Here is a 19,215-nt window from a genome sequence, read left to right as displayed (position 1 = left end):
AATTCTTTGAGAAAAGCCGACTTAAACTCCTCTTGAGCGGCGCCATAAACTGCCACCAAGCTCCAAAGGAAGTTGTCAGATTTATTTCTAAGGTGGAATTTGATATGGTATTCCCCCTTAGACGTGGACAGGAGTTCCAGATATGTGGAGTGAATACCCAGCAGTATGCCCCCAGACCTCCCAGATGGCGGTAGGATGTGCCATTTGTAATCGTACCCACTTGAAAAATGGTCAAGATCACGTGTTGGGAAGTCTCTTTTGCCACACTCAGAGATGTCCACAAAGTCTAGAGCATGATCCCTAACACAATCGGAAATATGTTTGTATTTAGCCAAGTCCCCAAGACCTCTGCTATTCCAGGACATTCCTCTCATGATGAACATTTTTTTTGTTTAGAGACTTTTGCTAGAGATTGATAGAGATTGTTTTTCTTTTGCAGGATGTGGAGATTTCTTTTTGATAACGCGTGATGTGGAGATTGAAGCAGGGAAGATTCGGGGAGAGATATAGATAGATTTTTTTTAGTCTTGGGAGGAGATTGATATTCAATAGTCCCACTCTAGGGGAACATTACGATTAAAAAAGCAATCTTAGCTTTCCATCTTTTAATCCAACAGTAAATAAGTGGTTAGACGTGAGAATTAATGTGGAAACTCGGATGGTTCCTCCAATTAGTAAATATAAGATTTCTGCCGACCACCTTGTGACAAATCATAATTATCTGCTAGTACATTGTGACAAATCATATGCAAATCTACATGGTTATTTATTTGTAAAAACAATAACATTCGTTTCTCAAGTTATTAATAATAATTAACATTCTATTTCCTACTACAACAACGCAAAAAAAAGACGTGCTTCTGCCAACTACCTTCTGACAAATCAAAACTGGAAGGTGGTAAATATGTTACAATTGGTATGTTTTACTTCATTTATACCTCCAAATTTGGTACCATCAGGATTACCACCTAGTGTGTTAGGGATACCACTAGGACTTGAACTCTAATGGGTTAGGGATACACTGTCGTCCAAACTATACAACCACATGTTGGTTGTATGTATGTCGTGTGTTAATTTGCTACCAATCACTAGTTTTGTGAAGCCTGGAAAATTCCCTAGGGTTCATGCGGGCCACGTGCGTACCTGGTGGTTCTGTTGACTGGTGCCTGATATCACTGTGCCTACGTATCGCCAACCAGCATTGACTCACCCACCCTAAAAGAAAACCGGGTCGGATTGATTGTTGATAGTATGAAAATCGGAAAGGAGCAGCTTCGTTCTTTCTTCCTGCGTCAAACTGCATGCGCACGTACACTACGGTCGCTATCCTGTCCTATGCACATAGCACAACGTCCAGCGCGACTGCGTAGGAGTGTTCTCACATGTAGCACTGCCGGTCTTTGTTGCGTGGTGCTCGCTGCGTCCATCCTCTGCGTTTAAATAATTGTTTCACGTACGGTAGCTATCGCTCACGACGACTTACCATCGATCTTTCTTTATGTGCACGTACGCTATGATATAATCCTATGTAATGAGGGACTTCTATTTAGCTGATCCAAGAGCGAGCACAACGCAGCGCCAAGAGAGAGAGAGAGAGAGGATGGGCACCGACGCCTCCGTCCATCAGCAGGAGCCATGGTTCGTCTTGCTGGCCATCCTCGGCGCACTCTACGTCGCCGCCTTCGTGTACCGCCTCCTGTATGTCTCCGGCCTCACGCTCTGCCTGCACCGCGCCAAGGACCTCCGCGGCCACTACGGGGCATGGGCTCTGGTCACCGGCCCAACGTCCAGCATTGGCCGCTCGATGGCCCTGGAGCTCGCGCGGCGCCGTCTCAACCTCGTTCTTGTGGGCCGCGACCCCACCGCGCTCCAGGACATCTCCAAGACCGCCTCGGAGACCCACGGCGTGCTCACAAAGACCGTGCAGTTCGACCTCTCCCTCGTCTCCACTCGTCAAGGTGAAGCACCAGTCACCACACAGACACACACACACACACCCACAGCACGTACGTGCTGATGTATCGTGTTTTGCCAGGGGAGGAGGCGATGGGGCGGCTCCGGGAGGCCGTGGAGGGGCTGGAGGTCGGGGTGCTGGTGAACAACGCCGGCTTGGCAACACCGCACGCAGCATACCTGCACGAGGTCGACGTGGAGGCGTGGGTCAAGATGATACGGGTGAACCTGTGGGCTGTGACTGAGGTGACGGTGGCCGTGCTGCCCGGGATGGTGGAGCGAGGGAGGGGCGCCGTCATCAACATCGGCTCCGGCTCCACGGAGGCGCTACCCTCCTATCCCCTCTACTCCGTCTACGCCGCCACCAAGCGGTACGTGTCGTGTTACACGAACACACACTGAGACTGTGAGATTGACTTTTCTTTTTCATATATACATGAGGATTTTGGAGCAGGTACGTTGCTCAGTTCTCCAGGAGCATATGCATTGAGTACAGGGGCAAAGGAATCGATGTCCAGTGTCAGGTAAAGTACATCTGCAACCGTGCGGACAAACCATAACTTTGATGGCTTTGCTTTTTCTCTATTTCTCAAGTGTGCCTGAAATTTTGCTGTCTCTCGGTCACTTTTTTTTTCTTCCTCCCCTCTTGGCCGGACCACGCCGAAGAACTAGCCACAACATCTATCTTAGGGTGAAGCCATGGCCCCATTATCCATATTTGGAGGAAGGCACAACCCGATTATCTATCTTAGGGGTGGGGATGCAGGGGATCGCCCGAGGTTTTAATCGGTGGTGTCGGACTTAGAGGGATGGCCGGGGCTGTGGGAAAGGTTGAGGGGAAGGCGAGGCGGTGCGCGGTAGTGCGGGGCATGCGGGCCGTTGATGGATCAGATGATGCCTCGAGGAAGAAGACAAATGATAGGAAGAAGATGACCTGTTAGCGGTTGGATGCGGATCGGAAAGACCGAAAAAAAATGACTGATACGAATAGTTTTTTCAGGCAGCATTTAGACTGGGATGCAATTCTTGTGCCAGAGAAACCATAGAAATCACACTCATATGCCATTAATTTTTCCGGTGCAGGCCCCATTGTATGTGGACACAAAGATGGTGACGAACATGGTGAACCGGGAAGGCCTCTTCTCATGGCTGACCATGCCGACGTCGGATGCCTACGCCAATGCAGCTACGTGCTGGATCGGGCACCGCAGCCCGATCTGCATGCCCAACCTGAGCCACCGGCTCCAGTGGTGCCTCATCCACTTTATCCCAGACCGCTTCATCGTGGCGCACCGCCTCCGCGAGACTCTTCGGCAGCGGGCTGTCTTCCAACGGCTGAGGGCATCAGCTGAGGGTTGGAATCGTCGCATGCCATCAGCGGCTGCCTCAACCGCCAGTGAAGTTAGCTAATGTGCACGAACTATGTCTTGGTACTGCAAAATTTGTGGGGCTTGGCCGGCAATCTGCATGACAAAGAAAATAATGATGTTTAGCTTTGTGGGACATTGGAAAAAGATGGGAAAGAAAATGAAGTAATATGGGTCATATTCTCTCCGTAACAAATTATAAGACGCATTTGAGATTTCCTGGTCTGTGCTACCCCTGTACCTCGTGATCTCAACTTGAAAATCAAATTTGTCACAATCCCAGCTTCTTCCTCCTGACGCCTTGCACCTCGCCATGCCGCTGCACCAGCGCGTCTTCCTCAGGCCCAGCGTGTCGCCACCCCAGACCAGCACATCTTCCTCAAGCGCCTTCGCCGAGCGCGCCTCAGCGTCCAGTTGGAGATTAGATTATTTGCCCCATTATATTTGGGCCTTGGATGATTTGCCCCACTTTACATAGAAGTATATCATTTGCCCCACTTTTCATTTTTCTTTTGATAATTTTCCCTATTCAACTATTATAATCATTGCCGAATTTCTATCCTTTTTTTCTCCATGCGAAAAGACACAATTGCCCTGTGGCTAATTTACAATTTGGTATTGTACACATCTTTTGGGTTTACAAGGTTATATCCAAGCGAAGCAACTAATTAACAAGGAACTAAATGTATCTACTTTCTTTACATGGCTTTACCGAACGGAACCAACTATATAACTAAGATATCATAGATTGGTTATGTTGCTTGCGTCGTCACGTTCATGGACAGTGGAGTGGCGGATCCACCGCCAGCAACCAAGCCATCAACTCCGTTGACCCCCGGACAGCGAGGCTTCACACAGGTGGCTGCTAAGACGATTCCACAGACTGCTAGACAGGGAAGCGACTCTTCCGTCTGTGGGTCACCACAATCTTCCCCAGATTGATCAGTATTTGATCTCCCCTCCCTCCCACCCCACCCCAAACACACACAGTGCCAGACGGGGTCCAGGTTTCAAACTCTCGGCATGCTTCCACGCTAGGCAGCTCATGACGCTGCTACACTAGTACAGTAAACCCCCTCAACTGCAAGACAATGATGGACACATAATTATCAGTAGTATAAAGTTCTAAAATTATCAAAATCCTTAAACCATTGGATGAATAATTCTAGAAAGAGGAAGTAGAGGATCATATGTTGCCTTGAAGAAGGTGGTGGTGGTGGTAGCAAACTTATGCTTTATACAAGAAAGGAATTCCAAACATGATGTTCACCCATCTCGTCGGCAGCACTAACGCAGGATCGCACGCCTTGGGCACCGACGTCCGCTTAGTCTCCCTCCTTGGTACCCGCCACGACATCATGTGCACCGTGCTCCACCACAACGGCTATGCTTCCAGGTGCGCCGCCCTGCGCCTACCTAAGGACTTTGCAGAGAACAACAACAGCGCGCGCATCCTCATAGCCTGCATCGAGCTCACCGTCACCGCCTTCCACTCGCCCGACGAGGCGGACACCTTAAACACCCTCATTCCCCAGGGGTTGTTCGGTAACGGTGCTGGCACCTCCATCGTGGGCGGCGACCCAGACATCCAGGAGCAGACGCTGTTTGAGATGGTCTCGGCCTTGCAATACGTGATACCAGACACTGAGCACATGCTTACCATTCAACTCGGGAGCGGGGGCATCGGTGGGACCATCGTCATCGCCGGGGGCATTGTTGAGATGTGCCTACAAGATGCGTTCGGCGACCACCTAACCGTCATCGGAGGCTTCGTCGAATGGAACAACCTCTCCTGGGAGGTGCATCCCAGCAGTAGTGCGATGGTGGACAACATCGCCAAGGCGCCCCGGTTGGCCCCGGGGAAGCTAGCTGCAAGCAGAACCGTGGTGAGAGAGTATGGTAACATGCTTGGCGCCACGGTGATCTTCGTGCTCGATGAGGACAGGCACCAAAGAATTGATCGTGACGGAAGGGAGCTGGCACTGATGAAGACTCGGGGGTGATGATGGGATTTGGGCCGGGGTTCACTGCAGGGACGATGCTGCTGCACGCTGCCACCTAGGTAATTTGAAAGAAGGAACGGAAAACTCATGACTTATATATTCAATAAGTACATGCAATGCAACCTTTAATATTTCCATATCCACATATCACGTATATGTAAGTACGTGTAAGAGATGTGAACATGTGATACGAGAGTGGTGAGGTCACGTAAGAGTGATCTACAATATATGGTTATAAATATAATTTTAGATACTTGTAAGTTGCTTGAATTATAAATTTGGGTCAGTCGGGTTATTTTTAGGGGGTGTTACCATGCTTTTATTCAATGGAACCTAAAAGTGGCAAGTACATGAAATCTGGGGGGTGTATCATCCATAAATGGCGGCCCGAATCTATTGTTACAGAGGATTTGGCTAACTCATGAGCTTCCCAAACATGTTCTCTCTTCTCATGCAAGATATGAACTTCCTCAAAATCGGTCATCAGCTCCCGAATATCTTGAAGAATTGGGCAGCACCTTCCCAAGTACTCGGACTTGAGGTTGTTCACCACCGTTAAGCAATCTGTAGCAATATTTATGTGTTTCAGATGAAGATCATGCTCCAAATGTAGCGCCTCTCTCACAGCCATAGCTTCTAGTATCTGTGGTTGTATCATATCGTGCATTACCACTGAAGATGCACCACTATAAACTCTAGTATGGTCACGGCATACCACAGAACATAAGCCCTTGTCTACATGCCTTCCCACAGCCGCATCTACATTCATCTTCATACATCCTTTGAGAGGAGTTTTCCATGCTCCACTTGCCACTCGCTTCCCTGCAGTTGAGGAGTTGGATATCCCCCTTTGCTTGTGATTAGTAGGGATCAAAGATAGATCTTTCAAGTATTTTTCCACAAAACTGAAAGTGCTCAAAGGTGAACGAAATTCTTGTTCGTGTATTGCTTTTCGCCGAGCCCACCAGATTGCACATAGGGTAACTAACACTTTAACGGATTCCTCTCCTTTTAGAGTATTCGGTAGCTCCATCAGCCAGGCACGAGCATCATTCGACCTGACCCCTATAAGATGTTCAACAAGCTCCGCATCGACTAGTGCCCAGACACATTTGGCCATGTTGCAGTCTATCAGCGCAAGTCGCCAATTATCCTCTGCATTATTACAAATTTGGCACACACTCAAGTCTGCCATGCAAAGTTTCTGACTTTTCATGGGACCTTGATTCGCCATAGCTTCTTCCAACTGTTCTGTTTCTGCGACTGTATTTGATGAGGATGAACTGCCTTCTAACCAGTCTTCCCGCCTTCCCTTTGTGTCAGTGAGCATCCGATATGCCGGCCGTACCGAAAAAACCGTTGCACTCATAATGCCATGCTGAATGGTTCTGCATATTACGCGAGCTCAAAGGAATATTGAGGATAATATGAGCATCAGGAGGTTGGAAGTGTTGTATCACTTTTTCTCTGTTCCATGACATGGTGTGACTATCGATATAGATGAAACCCACTCTGGAGGATCAATGGTTCTTGGATGGAGGGTTCGCAACATAAAATCACACGGGAGCCAGCAGTCCTCCCACGACCGGATCGACTCGTTGTAGCCCACCCGTTTAATCAAGCCTTTCTTGAGAACTGAGATACCTGCGCACATCGCCCTCCAAACTTGTGAAGGTGATTTCCTAACTCAGCTTACATTGCATCCACCTATGGAAAGTAAAGGGCCTTTAGAATTCTTGCACTCAGAAGTTGGATCTTGGACAAGTCTCCACGCTTGCTTAGACAACATGGCCAGATTAAATAATTCTGTATCCCTAAAGCCCAAGCCACCTTGGTATTTAGGCATTATGAGAACCTCCCATGACACCCGAGCCACCTTTCTTTCACCATTCATACTGCCCCAAAAGAATTTTCTCAACATTTTATCAATTTGTTGGCATAAACCTCTCGGAAGAATAAAACATGACATGGAGAAGTTAGGAACTGCATAGGCTACTAACTTCATTAGTATTACCATTCCTGAAGATACCATGCACTTCTCAATCCATCCCTTCACCTTGTTCCACAATTTGTCTTTAATATATTTAAATGTCCTGTTCTTTGATTTCCCAACATCATATGGTAGTCCCAAATACCTCTTGGATGGAGATTCATTTGGTACATTCAAAATTCCTTTTATCAATTCTCTCCTAGCATTCAGGCAACCCTTACTGAAGAAAATACTTGATTTTCCAAGGTTAACCTTCCGTCCCGAAGCATCACAGTAACTCTGAATAATGTTCATTACTTTATGGGCTCCATCCTCATTTGCCTTAAACATCAAGAGACAATCATCAGCAAATAATAAGTGATTTACCGGCGGTGCTGTAGAGACTACAATCACACCACTAACATTGTCATCTATACCGTTAGCCTTCAGCAAACACAAGAGAACCTCCGCTGCCAGCAAAAAAAGATAAGGTGATATAGGGTCTCCTTGCCATAAGCCTCTCGAATGGTGGAATTCTTCGAGCTTGCTTCCATTCATGAGCACTGTAAAGGAGACAGTAGAAATACACTGCACAATTTTTGTCACCCAGGCTTGGTGAAAACCTAATTTTAACCTCACAACTTCAAGATAGCTCCACTCAACCCGGTCATAGGCCTTCATCATATCCACTTTCAGAGCACAAAAATGATTATTCTTGCTTCTCGTCCTTTTCATATGCTGCTATAATATTGTCAGTGATAAGTCTACTTGGCACAAATGCAGACTATTCGGGCAAAATTATCTCCGGTAAAATCGTATTCAACCAATTTGCATAAACTTTGGATGTAATATTAACACTAGTAGAAAACAGGGCTTTTGTTCAGGCTGGGCCAGCCCATTAGTCCCGGTTCAGTCAAGAACTGGGACCCATGGGGGCATAGGTCCTGGGTCGTGAGGTCAGGGGGGCGGCCGGGCCATCGTGGGGCATTGGTCCCGGTTCGTCTGGCCCCTATGGTCCCGGTTCCAGGCATGAACCGGGACCAATGTGCCTCGCTCCTGGCTCATCACCATTGGTCCCGGTTGGTGGCATTGAACCGGGACCTAAGGGTGTCCTTTAGTCCCGGTTCCAACCACGAACCAGGACCAATGAGTTGCCTATATATACCCCCTCGCCCGCGAGCAGAGCACTCCACTGCTCTGTTTTTCTGGTCGGCCGTTGGAGAGCTTTGTGGTGCTCTAGCTCACATCCTATGCACATAAGGTGTTCGATGAAATGCCTGAGCCACACTTAAGCTTTCTCCTCTCGAAGCTCCTTGTCCAAGCTCCATTTTCCTCGAGATTTCTCTAGGTTTGGTGGTTCGTCCTGTCCCGTCCCCGTCCTCAGCGCCGTTGATCGCCCGCGCCGATCTCGTCGCCTGCACCACCGTGGTGAGCCTCTTGATCTTATCTTCTTTCTGAAAAAAGTTCTTACTTGTATGATTTAGATAGATACTTGAGTAGTGTTCTTACTTATTATTGTTTGTTATTTCATAGTGCGGTGGTTTTGGTATCCGCCTCCGTCGGCCCTCGTCCTGTCTACGATTCAGATGTGGTATATACATTTTCTTTTATAACTATTAGTTTCATTTAGTGTTTATGACAATTATGCCGAGCAACGTGACATAGATTTTTTTATCTAGGAGTTATGTGAACCGGAAATTTCAACCGACCCTATTATCGAGAGGTTAAATTTAGTTGAAGAAGAAAACAATTACTTGAAGGCCTTACTTCCGCGGTAGATCCAAGTTCTAAATACAACACCTTTTGATCTTTCTCTTTCAAAAGTTTGCAATATTATTTGGAATGATAGAAATATTTGATATTTTTAGTAACTGAACTTTTTTTTGAAACCTATCATCATCCTAATAAGTAGTAGTACTAGTATTACAATTATTACATCATTATTACTATTATTATTATCATCATTGAATGATTCATCCCCTTACAAAAAAGACATGTTCATCCCCCAAAGCACTAAGAGCCAAAACACCTTGTTCATGTCATCATAACTAACCAGCTAGCTAGACATCCCCCAGGTGGGGGGGGGGGGGATGAGAATGACTACCACACTTCATGAAGAACTCTACCGAAGTGATTTTCTCGTCATCATCAGTGATGCTAGTCTTGTCTTTTCTTTCACACTTACTGTCACCATCATGGTTTGAGATCTTCAAGAGCACCGCATCACCGTGGACTATGGCGTTTAAACTTCAACAACAATTGTTTGCATAGTAGATGTTGTTTCTTACCACATCACCGCGCCTGTTAGTTGGCACGTGCACCGATTTGGAAAATGTATGCCCCAAAAACAAGGCGTGGTCGCCTAAGCTCGTTACGTCCTCCCATTGATCCTTGTAGTAACACGTTGTCGTCCCACTTTTCATGTTTTCATGTTGTCAAAAAGGTTGTACACCTTGAAGAAAGGCTCACGGTCGCCCCACCACCAGGTCACCATCGCTATTGCAAGCTTGTCGTGCAAATCAACTATGTAAATGGAATACTCTTTGCAAGAGTTTCTCAATCCAGCACGGCAAACCATTTGCAATGCTACTTGGGTGTCTGTGATGACCATTGGAGAGGGGAAAAGTCTAAAAAAAAACTTGAACTTATAGTCGAAAGCTAGATCAAAACCCGAACTTCTAATCCCTGAAATCAGCACACCGAACTCTGTGATCCCGGTCTATTTTGAACCTTAGCATGTTTTCAATGGGATTGTTGGCAGGTCTGGGCTGCAGCCCGACGCGACTGGGCCAGCCCACCAGGCAAAGCGTGTTTTTATTTTTCGTAAAAGGTGATTTAAAAGATTTAACCCAAAAAATGAGACTCAAGGAAATCGAACTTGGGTGCTGGTGTTTCAAAACTCTCCCGCTAGCCAACCTAACCAACGACAATTAGTTGAAAACGAGAAGCACGAAACTATTTAATCACATACCACAACATGCTTTTTTTCAAAAAGTGTTCACACTTTAAAAAATGTTCAGGTTTAAAAATAATCATTTTCAAAATTTCTTTGTGTTTGAAAAAAAGTTCGTTCCAATTTTTTTGACAATTTTCAAGAAAAAGTTTCAAAAGAAAATTAAAAAATATTTTGAAACGTACACATTTTTATATAAAAATGGGAACAAATTTTAAAACCTCAAAAAAATCAGAGTGCGAGCACTTTCTATTTTGCTAAAAATGGGAACAAATTTCAAATATTTGTTCAGGTTTCAAACTTGTGCGCAATTTAAAATTTTGTTCAGCTTTAAAAAAATCAGTTTTTTCAAAAAATTCTTGCACTTTCAATTTTTTGGTGATTTAAAAAGGGTTCATGTTTTCAAAATATGTTTTTTTTTAAGATCGCAATTCCAAAAATTCAAGAAAATGTTCGGATTTCAATTTTGTTTTGACAATTTTCAAGAAAATGTTTCATAAAATTTCCGAGATGTTTCCAAATCTCGAGACGCTGTTATATGTTAAACATAATCGCTCTTCTCTATCACATAAATAGCTTTCAATGGGAGTGGCGAGCAATACGAGTATTTCCCCGCCAGGTCGCATGTTCGACTCACTGTACCATCACTTTTTTAGACATTCTGTAAGTCGCGGGTAACGGAGAAAAAGCCGAGTGGCCTTCTGTCACAGCCAAATCCCTGTCAGGTCCATGCTTCGCGCATTGTGGGCCGGCCCAGACACGTCAGGTCGCAACCAAATCCCGGGTTTGAGCTGACACATCAGCAATCCTTGTTTGGGAATGCGCTCAAGGTTTAAAATAGACCGGGATCAAAGAGTTCGGTGTGCTGATTTCAGGGATTAGAAGTTCGGGGTTTGATTTAGCTTTCAACTATAAGTTCAAGGTTTTTTTTAGACTTTTGACGAGTTTGTTGTCACTGTTTGCAAACTTGACGAGTTTCTCACCATTGTGTGTGAGACCATAGAGCTCACCGTTGCAGAAGGCAATGCCGATGAATGTCTGGACATGACATCCATGTATCGGCCACCCACTATCCGGACAACCAACCTTGCACAGCGCGAGGCCGCAGTTCTCGGTCATGGCGGACATGATACTTATTAGCGGACCGGGAAGAGATATTTGTAATCGATTTCGTGACATGGAATCGAGTCGGATTCAGATATCATCGATTAAAACTCGGTTACGGTAAGGTGTGCTACAATTTTATTTTATTCTTGCTTCTCGGCATCAAATACGTCAGTGCTAAGTTCCTAAACATTGTTCTACATATTTATTATACCATATACGCATACGATATGTGTATCGAACCTAAGCTAGCATATGAGTTCGAGTCTCCGCAAAAACAAAAGCATATGAGTTCGAGGCGAGTTCGTACCTAACCTAGGATATGATATACGGACGGAATACGTTTCCGATTCCTATGTACCATACATACTTATTCGTACCATATACATACGCTTGGAACCTGAATCCATGCATGCAGTCGAGTATTGAGCCCTAAGTGTTATTCGGCCCATGCATAGCCGTTCATGCAACCGTCCTAAGAGCCAAAATGATAAAACAAGGAGAAGAAATGACCTTGTTAATATTTTTAATACACGTTAAACATTGTTTGTTTACTGATTAAGCTTTTTTGAAATAAATTCTGAACATTTGTAGAAAAATCTATGTTGACATTTGTAAACACATGTGAACATTTTTAAAACACACTTTCATCATTTTCAAAAATATCATGAACATTTTTAAAAAACTTCGAAACATTTGCTAAGCGTTAGATTTTTTTAAATATACCATGAACGTTTTTTATATGTTATCTACATTGTTTTAAGGATCAACCGAAATCTTGATTATTTCATGAACATTCTGTACGGATTATGATAGCATTTTTTTTACATTTTACTGAATATTTTTATTATATCATGAATAATATTTTCTGTGTGAACATTTTTTTAATGTCGCCAACTTTTTCTCAATGGTACGAAGTTTTTTAGTTTGCACAGATTGTTTTTACACTGCTAGAAAAACTTTAAGTGCACAGTGAAAGCTTTTACGATTTAATAAAAATAATTTCAAAAACAACTTTGAAAGTATAGGAACATTTAATATTCCAGTTATATTGGTTCGAAGATTTCGTAAATAAAAGGAAAAAATATAAGTTTGAAGAACAATTAGAAGAAAAAACGTACGATGCATACGCTGGGTGTGACAGACACGGGCGCTCTCATCACTGATGGGCCTGGCCATTGGGTATCATCTTTCACTCTACTGCATTCTGCCAAATGCAAAAACAAAAAGCTCAAAACAAAAGCACTTATACTTTGTTCCAGAATATTCTTAATATAAATATGCAAACCTTTATTCTTCTAAAATCATCTTTCTTTGATTATTGTATGATTTGCAATGCATAATATGCTCAAATCATAAAACACTAGCACTTCTCCTTTGTTCTAGGATCTTTCTCTTTTTACTTATGCAAAAAAAATTATAAATGAATTAAAATTTTCTACTTTATTATTTACACTCCATAATATGCACAAACCTCACATCACATGCACTTCCATAAGTTCTTGTATCTTCCATACTGAAATTTCCATCAAGTTTTATTTTTTCGAAAAGAATTGCCATTCGTTTTGAATTTATGATATTTTTTGTTCAAGGCAATGATAACATGATGATAATTTTCATGTGTCTTCGAAGATGCAATACTAGTTATTCAAAAGTGTAATACGAGATACATAAAGACAAATGTGCCAGGTATATTTCACATGAGTTTCATTTAATATTATACGATGCAGTCGTTGAATATTTCTTAGCTATAGTTTCATCTCCAATCATATGGACTACAATAATTAAATCTACACCTATGGCATGCATATATGATTTCAACACTTTTGATATTCCATCATATATTTTTGTTATCTAAGCTCCTATGTGTACCTTACTAGTTACTACTCCCTCCGTCCCATAATACAAGAGCAACGGAGGGAGTAGACAAGACATATGTAAATGTTTTTCCGTGATTGTTGCCCCAAAATTTTACACAAAAGATCAATCCTTAATTGACATCTATAAAATTGTTGCCATAACTACTGTAGCAAAAGTCCCTCAAAAAACTATTGTGGCAAAACAAGTTAATAAATTAGCACACAACTAAATTCACCAGGTTTTTGGTAATCATTTGATCTAGAACCGTGCGGAAATATTTTCCATCTACCACAAACCAGGTAATCGAAATACAAATATTCACAAATACAATAAGTCAAGCCAGAGGCTCACATGTTCACTTATTCATACACCACAAGCTGCACCAGAGTGCACAAGAGACATGGTTGGCGCTGTGCAAAGCTTGCAGCATTTTCTCTGGTTTTCTCTCGATCTCCTAGCGAGTCGTTTCGGTTACAACACATAAAGCCACACTGACATCTCACAGGCCACAACTACTCATCCTGCAACAATGCCGCCATGATTATTACTAGAGCACGAACTCAGCCTGGCAGCTAGCCTACTTCTGTTAGAAATAAACTTTAGACATGGCATGTAACTGATCTTATGCCAAGAATTAGACCACCTAAAACAGATTAACGGAGATGTGTTTGTGAGATTTCTTACAAGTACTGAGGGAAACCTCCTGCATCCTGCCTGCTTGGTGCAGCCCTTATGTGGCCCGTGAGAATTGTTGGGGAAGATGGGCAGCAGGAGGTTACGTAGGTGGCAGCTGAAAGCCGCCGGCACAGCCCTGCGGCGGCTGGCGGTGGAGACGGTCTTCTGATCCCTTTAGCCCCCTTTTAGGATCGGTAGTTGAGGTTTTTCTGGGTGCCTACGTAATTTTCATCCCGTCCAGGGAACGAGTACCTCCTTTTTATACGTGGGGTGCTAGGGAACAGGGATCGAAACCAACACGTAGGTGCACCTCCGATCATGGTGCGTATGTGGGATTGACTCCCCCTTATCTCTCAGTTTGTTACAAGCCGAGATCAATATTCCAACATTCTCCCCCTTGATCGTAAGGCTCAATCATCATAAGCCCATTTTCAATAGAAATAATATGTCAAAATAAGGTGTTGCAATGGCCAATGATGTGCCATTAAACCTCAATATTTATAGTATATCATTCTATCTCAAATAGATAACATTTTACTTTATGGGAGTTGGTTTATTTGACGGTCCTATTTTTCAGGATCAAAAGGCTTTGCAAACCCATGCCGGCAACATCATCTTAAAATGGGTGGTAAGCCTTTAGTAAGCGGAACCGCAAAACCTTATAAAACAAATGTCTTATGTTGATCCTGGACTCTATCTTTCACAACATGAACATAATGTTAATTGATTTGGCAACACCAATTGACTTGTTGTTACTCGCATAGAGGACTGCATGTTCATAACTGCAGTTAGTGGTTCAAAGATGATGTCTACCACTATTGATTTCGGGAATAAGATTCTTTTGACATACAACCTGCTTGATAGCCTCTAGCATGCCACAAATAGTGTCCATCATTGAAGCCATGATTGTCCTTTAGGAGCTTTTCCATGATAAAACTCCTGGTGCGAGGGTGAAGATGTAGCATGACGTGGAATTCTTAATATCCACACACCTCGCCAAAATAGTGTCTGACTAACCCGCAATTATGAGGTTATCAAACTCGTTATAAGTGAGCATGCAATAATCATCGCCTTGCATATACTGCAAAGCTTGATAATGGCTTTCCAGTGGTCTAAAATAAAATAAAAGGTCTAATCCAGAACTACACCAATTGACGTGTACGGCGGACGGCGCCCTACCGCAGGGAAGGCGCCGGGGCCGAACGGATGATGCAGCGGCACCCACGTGCCCTCCGCCGATGGAGCCACTGCATGCAAAATAAAAACAAACACGCATGGGTTAGCCATGAAACCAATGGAGCTACTGCATGGACGTTGATCGATTTGCATGCATGAAGGCATGTACGTTACGAACCCTTGAGGCCAGAGCAGAAGGATTTAGGCTCCAAGTGCCCGGTCTCCACTACATGGTAGCGCTGGCGACCAGCTGCACCGGCGCCATGGGCAATGGAGGAACTAATGGACAAGAGGAGGATGACGACGAGGGAGCACACCATGGCTGACTGTGGTTGCTATAGATACTGAATGTTGTTCCGATTTGGCTCTATATATAGAAGAGCTTCGTGCTCTCAACATGTAAGAGAAGTGGTTGTTGCTAGCCATGCATCGTGTGGACGACCAGAACGCGGAGGAAGAAGATGTTAATGGTGTCATGTCCAAGGATTGAGGTATACCACCAGCAAGATAAGGGGCCGATTTGTAAATAATCACCTGATTATTATTTTTCTTTGAGTTTAGTTCAATTCCACTCCACCGTTCGATCTTCATCTAACAGACCTCATCTCTTCTTCCTCCTTCAAACCATGCCTCTCCTTTTGTGGCTGCCGCGCTGAGGCGCGTCGGCGCCGGAACATCAATCTTGCGAAATCAATCTGAAGTTGTGTGGTAAAATATATGAAGTGTATGTCTGTGTGTGTGCGCGCGCGCGTGCAAGAATTCTACGTTAGATGTTGATTTTACCATCAATGTTGATTTGTCAATTGAGTACCCAAGTTGTACATGGCTTTCCCAATAGCCGGGCGTCCCCGTTTCGAGTTCGAGCTCTGTTGAATGCGAGTGGTGGTCAAAACTACAGAACCCTGCACCTGCACTGGTAAACATGTTGTCACCCCTTTGCAGGCGATGTCGCGGGATGATGCGGCATCCCTGTATCCAACGTGTTCCTGACGAGCCTCATCGGGGACAGCGCTATCGACCGTTCTGCACTCGTCTCTACGTTCGTGTCACCTTGCTCTTATGCCGAAACGGCCTAAAACGCCAAAAAACATTAGGCAACTGTGTATTAGCAAACACGGCAACATAAATACTATCGTTGAAATGATTATTGAATACGAAGAAACATAATGAATTGTCATAGAACAAATCTCATTAGGTAGAATTCAAATCATATGTATCTTTTTTTCTAATTGAGGTGCACATCTCTCAATTTCATTCATCATGAAACTGATAATGCATCTGGAGGGGGAATCGTCCCAAAGGTCTGATCAAGTTCAACATATAACAATGAAACAAAGGAAAGCAAAACATTAAGTACTAGGCTCTCAGCACCAAACTCGTAACAACATGATTTTAGACCATACAACCCCCTGGATGATAGGCTGCTCAACCTTTTACATCATCCTCTACAAAATGTTCCAAAACAGTTAATCAAAAAAGACGCCACACCCCCAGCATGCCCGAGGGCTCAACAAGCCATCCTCAGCACTAGGGTCGCCAACCACTCCCCCTGCTCAAAAGCTCAGCCGCAACCTGCCACAACAACGTTGGTCTTTTGACATGTAGCGCGCAAAGTCCTCGTCTCTGTAAACAAGATCAAAACACGAGCCAGTGAGCCGCTTGAGTTATCACACGACTCAGGTCATAAGGATAAATATTCCACGCACATTATTACAAAATTTCCAAATGGTCTAGATGATTGCAGTAACCCCTACAACCTCAATTCATCTCAACATGTCAGGGATACTCATTATCCAAGCACACATTTCATATACATAGCTAAGGTTTCATATTGATTCCAAGAACACACTTGGCTACTCCCCAGGCATGTCTTGCTGGTACGCATCGGATGAACAAGTGATCTATTATTTTATTACTAGAAGAACGCCCGTGCGTTACAACGGGGCCACATTAACTTTAAGAGTTCAATACTAATATTCTCATACATATCAAGTGACATTGACGACCTTTTTTACCATCAAATCCTCACACACACACTCTCTGCCTCCCTCTTCCTCACTCTCTCTCTCTCCCCCCTCTCTCTCTCTAACACACACACACACACATATCCATATTATTGGGTACGGGACCATAATCAATCTATTTCACACACACGCTAGTGCATAACAATATGGATTATGTGTATTATATTTGCCACCACAACTGAGGGAATTAATTTTATATAAATCGGCTAGCCACAGCTCCAAGAATACGCGGAGGAGGTGGCCCGGGTCGGCGTCGGCGCCGTCCGGCGCGGGCCACAGGCCCGCTTACAAGTGCGTCTGCGCGTCGGCCACCCACGCCGGGTCCTTCAAGTGTCGCTTCCACGGCACCAACTCCCAGGGCCAGGGAAGCCGCCCTTCTTCGCCCCCTTCACCGGCCGCGGCCAACGCGGTGCCGCGGCACCGGCCTCGCCGTTCTCGTCCTCCGGCACCGTCACGACCCAGTGACGGAGCCCAAGCATGCGCCTCGAGAATCAAGAACGCTTGACAACGGAGAGGGAAGGGAAGATCATATACATGTCATAAGAAAGGGAGTTTATTTACCGCTCCCTCGATGTATTGTTTCCTTTGTTAGGATATTGATTACCATCCATGAGTTAAGGTAAGGTTAATGTGATTGAGCGATTTTTCTGAAAATCAATTATTTGTTTTCTAATTAATGTGATTGAGCGATTTAAGGTAAGGTTAATTAATTTAGATTTGATCTTTAGAGATTGTTCGTGATTGATTCTACATTACTAAATAACTTGCGCCAGTATGGAAAGTTCTGATCTGTTCAGATTTCTTTCGTTGTGTGAGAAGGTGACGCGAAAATAAATCGATGAAGTGGGGGGAGGGGACGAAAAAAATCTACGAAAAAACCCAGCGAAGGTGGAAGGAGGTACCAAAAAATACCATGAAAGGTGGGACGAAAAAAAACCTGGAAGCGAGACTACCAACTACTCCATTAGGAGTAGAGATACACACAAAAACGGCACTTATCACTACCTAGCCATGCCCTCTTTAGCAAATTACCTCTACTTGTAAACCTAGACGACAAACTCAAACTCAAATCCAAAACAATAACCTCTTGACCTCTACAATCCATAAACAAAAACTCAAACCCTGAACGACGGAGCACAAATCTAAATGACAAAGCCTAACCCTAAATAACAAACCCAACCCTATGTTCTAGATGGAACGTGTGACCTCGCGGGTCGCGCGTCCCACTTTACTTACATCGTCGTATGGACACGCTGCGATCGATGTGAACGCACGGTACTGCATGTACCATGTTCTGCAGACTACGGTGCACTGCAGCAGCGGGGCGAGCTGCCGGCCGAGTCTTCTGCGACCATTTACTACACGCACGTTGCTCTCTAGGCAGTAGTGCATGCGACAACAGTGTAAAGTAGTTAAGAGAGGAGAGAAGGTGAGAGCCAAGATGCATGGCACAGCGCCTTGAGCAGTGTACAATCCGTGGATTGAAGCGCTTGGAGATACATTCACCTGCCTGGTAGATAGTTGTCTGACAAACATAACTAGCGGCACGAGGGGAAATTGGACGGATCAGGCTATCAATTTTATAGACATCTTAAAATTACGTAGTAATACAACTCATAATTAGCAAAACCCTGTATTAGTAAACTCATGTACACAACTCAAATGAACACACAAGGAGTGCTAAACATTGTGGTGCTGTATGAGGAGCACAAAACAATGAAATGTTGAATTTATATGAGGAGCACAAGTACAAAGCACAAAGCACCAGTTTGTAGTAATGTTGAACTTACAACCAGGCTTGTACAATTAGTTGGTGATAACTGCTCGATCAGTTTCCATGCCTAAGTATATTGCATAAAGTATTTGTGATTATAAAAAGTAAAAAAAAATGTTAGTTTTTCCATGCAGAAATACAGCTGCTAGTTAATTTATTTTCAATGTAGAAATACTATAACTGCTAGTATTACTTGCATTGTCATAATAAAAAGCAAAAAGGTATCTTAATCCAACTTATTACTCCCTCTGTTGCATAATGTAGTGGATATAGATTTTACCAATAGTCAAGCTTTACAAACTTTGAGCATATTTATAGAGAAAAATAGGTACATCTAGAATACGAAATACATATCGT

The 19,215-nt window shown here is 44.0% G+C and overlaps 1 protein-coding gene and 1 pseudogene across 1 annotated transcript; both read left to right on the top strand.

The window, feature by feature from the left end:
* The first annotated feature begins 1,600 nt into the window (after window positions 1-1,600).
* On the top strand, window positions 1,601-3,363 carry LOC119284182 (very-long-chain 3-oxoacyl-CoA reductase-like protein At1g24470). Its single transcript, XM_037563414.1, has 4 exons — window positions 1,601-1,958; window positions 2,036-2,324; window positions 2,408-2,477; window positions 3,037-3,363. Exons 1-4 carry the CDS (start codon window positions 1,601-1,603, stop codon window positions 3,361-3,363), a joined length of 1,044 nt encoding a protein of 347 aa, XP_037419311.1.
* Window positions 3,364-4,579: 1,216 nt separating this feature from the next.
* LOC119284181 lies at window positions 4,580-5,382 on the top strand (annotated as a pseudogene).
* Window positions 5,383-19,215: the final 13,833 nt, after the last annotated feature.

Source organism: Triticum dicoccoides, chromosome 4A, assembly GCF_002162155.2.
Source record: "Triticum dicoccoides isolate Atlit2015 ecotype Zavitan chromosome 4A, WEW_v2.0, whole genome shotgun sequence".
In the NCBI taxonomy this organism is placed as follows: domain Eukaryota; kingdom Viridiplantae; phylum Streptophyta; class Magnoliopsida; order Poales; family Poaceae; genus Triticum; species Triticum dicoccoides.
The sequence above is the reverse complement of the archived record's forward strand: the minus strand, read 5'-3'. Positions and strand labels throughout refer to the sequence as shown.